General features: G+C 48.8%; 1 protein-coding gene across 2 annotated transcripts; it reads left to right on the plus strand.

The window, feature by feature from the left end:
• The first annotated feature begins 276 nt into the window (after positions 1–276).
• On the plus strand, positions 277–4,632 carry RAB9B (RAB9B, member RAS oncogene family). 2 transcript variants are annotated; one of them, XM_009286288.1, is made up of 2 exons: positions 277–342; positions 1,196–4,632. In XM_009286288.1, exon 2 carries the CDS (start codon positions 1,231–1,233, stop codon positions 1,834–1,836), a length of 606 nt encoding a protein of 201 aa, XP_009284563.1. In that variant the 5' UTR covers positions 277–342; positions 1,196–1,230; the 3' UTR covers positions 1,837–4,632. The 2 variants fall into 2 exon arrangements, with proteins under 2 accessions (XP_009284563.1, XP_009284565.1); XM_009286290.1 differs by lacking the exon at positions 277–342 and adding an exon at positions 604–647.
• The last annotated feature ends 1,872 nt before the right edge of the window (positions 4,633–6,504 follow it).

The raw sequence follows: 6,504 nt of genomic DNA on the forward strand, positions 1-6,504 counted from the left end.
TCAATTTATTCTTTTCTTATTTTGGATTTAGCATCCATAATGTACTGGCCCTGCCCTGGTCAGAAATGGGCTGTGTTCTGTTTTACTTAGGGCAAGAGAAACTCTATCCTCAGCATCTTGTTCTTCCCTGTTTTACTCCAGCCATCAGTACTGCACTTTCAGCTTCCTAGAGCTCCGCTGTTGTTCTTCCGGCCTGGGTCAACATCACAAATTGAAAGGCAGTGCACCAAGCGCAGCTCTGGCAACCTCACTGACTGATGTTTGTTTTTTAGTGACTGTTATGCTGGAGGAAGGTGTTCCCTGGACAGTCCTGGAGACAGAAGCACTGTATTTCTAGAGCAGGTACAGTACAGACAGCAGCCAAACAGACCTCTTATTCCATGTCAGGCCTTTACCTTCGCTTGCAGAATGTCCCTAGAAGGGGGAGGACTGGTTGGCACTTGGTCTTTCTCTTGCGACTACTGACTAAGGAACCTGTGGTGTCGGGCTTGTGTTGCAATGTGAACTTGCACCTGTGCCCTAGCAAACTGGCATGCAAAAAGCATTGCCAAAAAAGAGCAGCAGAGAAGCTGGGTCTCTGTACCTGGGAAACCCCTTCTGAGCTGTAGAGATCATATGCAAAAAACAAGCGCAGCTCCACTTGTAAGGTGAGTCAGCATTCTTGGGGTGATTAAGAACTGGTTTACCAGTTGTATTGATGTTAGGCCTGTACATCTTTTACATCCTTCCAGTAGAGCAAGTCAGATAGGAGAAGTTATTTAGCTAGTGATTATACAGTGGAAAGGAGGGCCTGGTGACAGTGATCGCTGGTGATTTTGTTGTCTTTGTAATAGCCTGAGGACACAGGCCAGAAGACATGTTTAACTAGTGATGATATGTTTGGGGAAAAAAGCTTGGCTATACAGAGTTTTCACCAAAAGTGGTATAATTGATACTAAACTCTCAACAGTTGTTCTCACCTTGAACTTACAGTGGTGACCTGCTGCTTCCATTTTGGACCTGATTTCAGGCACTTGTGTGCCTGAAAGATTGTCCAATTTCCAGCTCTGAGCTCTCTTATTAGAGAGATTACCTCCTATATACAAAACTTGTTCTGAAATGGGGATGGAAATACCATATTCTGTTCTTCCATGTGCGACTTTCTGCAGAATCCACGAGTCAAATAGCTATTTTGTACTATTTCTGAACCCTGCAGATTGCCTTGGTACTGTGCCCCTCCATCCTGCTGCAATGAGTGGGAAGTCCTTGCTCTTAAAGGTCATTCTCCTTGGGGATGGTGGAGTTGGGAAGAGTTCCCTCATGAACCGGTACGTCACCAACAAGTTTGACTCGCAGGCTTTCCACACAATTGGTGTGGAATTCTTAAACCGGGACCTGGAGGTGGATGGACGTTTTGTGACCCTCCAGATTTGGGACACTGCGGGACAGGAGAGATTCAAGAGCCTGCGAACCCCCTTTTACAGGGGAGCAGACTGCTGCCTGCTGACCTTCAGCGTGGATGACCGGCAGAGCTTTGAGAACCTCAGTAACTGGCAGAAGGAGTTTGTCTATTATGCTGACGTGAAGGACCCTGAACACTTCCCATTTGTAGTCCTGGGCAACAAGATAGACAAGCTTGAGAGACAAGTGAGCACAGAGGAGGCTCAGGCCTGGTGCATGGAAAATGGTAACTATCCATACCTGGAGACTAGTGCCAAGGATGACACCAATGTGGCAGTGGCCTTTGAGGAGGCTGTGCGACAGGTGCTGGCGGTGGAGGAGCAGCTAGAGCACTGCATGCTGGGCCACACCATTGACCTGCACTCCAGCTCCAAGTCAGGGTCTTCCTGTTGTTAAGAGTGGCTGCTGCTTCAGGAATGTCACTCGAGCCGGCGGCTGGATCGGAATAAGTACAGGCAGCTCTGGGGCACTCTGAGGAGAGTGGCTGCAAGAACAATAGGTGGCTTGCTACTGGAGAGTTGCAGCCTCACCATCTGAATTCTGGCTGGAGTCTTCAGGCACAAAGGATATATCTGCAGGAGGGAGCTGTCAAAAGAGCATGTGAACGTAGTCCTGCTTCCATCTCTGCCTGTTTTAGCAGGTTTAAAGGACTAGGTTAAAGTCCTTTAAATTCACTAAAGACAGTGAATGCTGATCTGTACCAAGAACTGCCTCCTGAACAAAGCTGAGAGCGCTCTAGACACTCTTTGAAGTATTTTAGTCCTGAACTCAAAAAAAAAAAATACTAGACCCACTAAACTCATGACCTTACTGCCAAAGGAAAGTTTGCTCAGCATACTGAAAGAAACCTGTTATAGAGACTCTAGCCCACACGACTGTGAGAATGCCAAATACTAGAGTGGCTGAGATGTGTGTCTATCTGTTGTTTGGGATAAGTGCATTGTCCTGAGACTGAATTGTGCTGAGAATTGTTAGAGCTCTGATCTGAAGCAACATACAAAGGAGAGATGGACCTGTGTTTGAATGTGGCAGCATCGCTTCTTTGTAGCTGCCTATTTCTGATCTGTTTTTCCTCACCTCTAACTTTGTCTTGTGTGACTGTTATTTTGTGGAGAGACTGTCTGCTTCTTGTTTAATATATGTTTCCTTGTCTCTTCTGGAGGCTCAACGCCGAATCTCGCTTCTCATACCTTGAAGGCCTGGATAAAAAATACCGATGTGGATGCTCGCCGGGTCATGTCAAAGGGTTTAGAGTTACTCAGGAGTTCAGGAGATCTGGAGCGTGAAACTTCAGCTGGTTTCTGTCACAGGTAATCGCTGTGTCCAGATGATATGCTCTAGCAGACCGGATGGTAGGTGGGTGGGATGTCTCCTAGGTGTGCAGGTGGCTGGGGGAGTCATGTGTGGTCAGCTGTTAAATCCACTCACTCGGTGTGCGGGGCTGGTGACCGCTGTGCTTCATTAGCTGGCGGACCAGCATCTTCAGTTGCTTTAGCATGGATGTTCCCATCTGGATGCTGCAACATAGGACCATTCACTTTATTACCTGTTGTGTCAGGTGCAGTGCTGCTGAGCACAGTTAACTCATGCCGTTGTCCTGGCCCTTACTCCCTAACGGGGAATCCAGTACATTTTATCTATAATTCATCTGACAGACTTTACTGGTAGTCCACTCAGTTAACTGGCCTTTGTTAATGGCTGCTGTGTTCAGTCCATTGGGGAGAGAGCTGCACTGGTTCCACCTCTGTTCAAGGTGGCTGAAAAATGGTATGGGAGGGGGGCAGGGAATCTTCTAGAAAAGGACGCTAGGCTTTGCTGATCGCAGCTCCTGCACCCTTCTAGGTGTTAGTCCCAAGCTATCTGTGTAGCAGAGAGATGAGTGCTTGCTGACTGCTGTCTTTACCATTATAACCTCATGTCCTGCAACTTCCCATGCAAGCACTTGCCCAAAACTATGACTTTGCCCATAAGCACGTAGCAGCCTGCCATGGGGAGAGCTTCCCCGAGTACGTATCAGCTGGCTGCTGAATGCGATTCCCACTGTGATGAGCTACTGGATGGTAAATTTTGTAGCTCAAATCGAGCAGCCTCACTTATGCTGTGCTTTAGAGCAGGGTAATCTCTGCCCTCGTGCTGGCTGGTGGCAGCTAATCCCCATCGCCGAGCAGTCTTTGAGCATGCAGGGAGTCTCCTCTGGGGGAACTCGGGGTGATCCTGCCCATCTCTGCAGGGCAGCCACATATGGAAGGGACTGAAGCTTTATTGCAAAGTGCTTTAGAGGGATCTGACTTCTAAACAGGGCTGGACACTCATATTCATGGGGATAGATAGGGAGTGCTTGCAGTCTCTGGAAAACCAGGTCCCTTGAGGTATAGGAGAAGGCTCTGCCTCCGTAGGTGCAACAGATTTTTACAGGATATTAAAGTTATTGTTACTGTTTGTTTACCGATGTCTGACCTCCCCAGGCCTCTAGATTTTTCTTCAGTTTAACACTGCTTGATATTTCCTTCAAGATCCCAGACTGTGACCTATGGTTCTGATTTACGTCTCTGAACAGACACGTTCCCCTGGAGCTGGTTTGTGCAGGGGCCCCAGGGTCGGAACAGGCTCAGGCCCTTGTGCACTGCCTGGCCCTCCCAGAGGGGCTGCTGAGGGAGCTCCCAGCAGGTGAAACTGCAGCTTCACCAGCTTGGGTCTCATGGGATCTGGGTAAGGACTGGCACCTCCTGTGGGAGAGGGCAGAGACTGAACAAGCCACGGTGTAGGAGGCAAGGGTGCAGCATGCTGTTTGCAGTAGCCTGGGTGTGTGTTGATGCTGATAGCTGAAGCTCAAGAGCCTCATTGTCCACAGGCTGAGCAGACGGTATGTATTGCCAGAGGGTGTTACACACATCTTTTATTCCTAACAGATATTGGATTATTGACTTTAAAAAATAAAAGCTATTTTATTAGGCTTATGTGTTTTAAAAATCCATTTTAAAAAGTATAGTATAATATATTTGTTTAATTTATTTTAAATGACACGCACAATTTCCAAAGGAGCTAGGATTTTGAACTCTTTGTTGCAAAGGTCAGTGCCAACAGCCATCCCCTCCCTGTGTCCACTCATGCTGCTGTGGTTGTTGCTATTGCTACAGAACTGGAATTGTAAAACCGAGATTCTACCTTTATTTAAGCAAATAAAACGTGGATGTATTCAAGTGAACTCAGGAAGTGGCTGCCTTCTTGGTTTATCAAAGTTCAAGTTGGCTCCTGTTGTCCTGAGGGATGTGGAGCTGGGTTGGTTATAGTATCTGGCAGAGGGAAGTCACTAAGGGATCACAGGGGTTGGTTATTCCTGAATGTACCTAGCTAGACCAGTAGTTGAAGGAATATAACATTTACTAGCTGAATCCAGTGACCAGTTTTGTCTTTTCAAGAGTGTATCAGAAAACACTTCCATAACAGAAATATTCCACGTTGCTTCCCTCTGTCACTACATTTTAATTTTCAGCCTGGGCTCTCAGCAGTAAGCTGGGTACTTTACTTTGATTTCTTCCTGCGATCTTGGAACCGACCCCTCGGGCTCCAGGGGGTTGTAACCAGGCATGATTTCCATAGGATGCTCAGACAGAAATCAGCATATGGGGACTGTTCTCCTCCACTGTCCTGCCAGGATGGTCTCTTATTTTGGGAGGCTTTCTCTGTGTTTGCAGAGTCTGTGCCTGCTGTTTCTGTTGGCAGAACCTTCTGGTTTATTTTTGTCCCGTGTCTGCTTGCCTGTCCATGCTTCCAGAGGCAGCATAGCGTTTCAAGTCCTTGGAAATCCTGCTTTTTAAATGTGGGCTGGAGTATCTGGGGGCCTCCAGCATCTTACTAGAGCTGAAAACAGACAGCCAATGTCACCTGGTGGGAGATGGTCCCAGCCTTGGAGGAGTCATGGGGGTTGGGTGAGACTGTCTCACATTAGTGAGGGTCTGTCTAAAACCATCAGAACCACTGACTCCCCTGATGTGAGATGTTTGTAAGAAAATGCGGGGCAGAGGCAGGAGCGATAGTGAGGCAGTTCCCTCATTCCTCACTTTGCCACCACAAGCAATAGTGGAGGGCTCAGTGGGTTTTGTCACGGGTTGGGAAGAGGATGGATCCCTGGAGGGCAAAGGAGTGTCTCCAAAGGAAAGCAGTGAGCTGCTTCTGTGTGGAACAGAAGGAGGAGGAGTGGTGGGGAGTCTCCTGGTCCCATCCATCCCTCTCGCCCACAGCCCTCTTGAGGATTTTGCTGCTCTGGGCCAGGTAGCGCAGCTGTAAGGCCGTGCAGCTGCTTGGTGGGCTGAGGAAACCGAAATATTCTCTAGAACTGCTAGCAGAGGAGCCCCAAATGGCTGCAGATGCCCTGGAGTTGCTGTGCTCTCTGGGTGATCCAGGCTGCTCACACATGGTGCGTTTCCTGAGTGCAGCTCCTCCCTAGCTCCAGAGGCTGGCTCCTCGCAGGGGTACAGCTGTAAGGAGGTTTATGGGAACGTGATCTCTCTGGGGACTGCATTTTCTTACATGTGTCTGGGGGTGAGCAAAAAGATATAAAAAGTCTAAAAATGGCCTTTCAGGAGCCTCTGAACCCCGCTCCAGGATCCAGTTCTTAACAGGGAGTTTGCTGCAACTCTGGCGCCAGTGGCACTGGTACGGTCTGCTCTGGAGGAAGGAGCACTCCCTGCTCTGCCAAGAAGGGATGTGGTGGGAGGCAATGGCAGCTCCAACAGTGGTTGCCTGAAGACCTCAGGTGAGTCAGAGTCCCTTGACTTGGGAGGCTGGGGCCTGGGACGATCTGTGAAGTCAGTGAAATGGTGGGTTACCTCCTGATGCGATTGCTTGGGCAAAAGCAATCTGGGATGGACAGAGATATCCCTTGGCCCTAGTGCTTGCGTGGCTGGTGGAGCAGCTCTTTCCTGGTGGCTTCAAGGGGTCCTTCATGGGCTGGTGCATGTGGCCACGTGCAGACGCAGGACTCCTGTCTTCATGAGCAACAAAGTACAGCATCTGCCTGTGCTATTGTCAGTCTTACTCCTTTCTGTGAGGACTTCCCACTTG

The sequence above is a fragment of the Aptenodytes forsteri genome, unplaced genomic scaffold, assembly GCF_000699145.1.
Source record: "Aptenodytes forsteri isolate BGI_AS27 unplaced genomic scaffold, ASM69914v1 Scaffold888, whole genome shotgun sequence".
NCBI classification, from domain to species: Eukaryota; Metazoa; Chordata; class Aves; order Sphenisciformes; family Spheniscidae; genus Aptenodytes; species Aptenodytes forsteri.

Bases quoted from the DNA above. Each gene is read 5' to 3' on its own strand.
- RAB9B (XM_009286288.1), top strand. From the start codon at position 1,231: ATGAGTGGGAAGTCCTTGCTCTTAAAGGTCATTCTCCTTGGGGATGGT.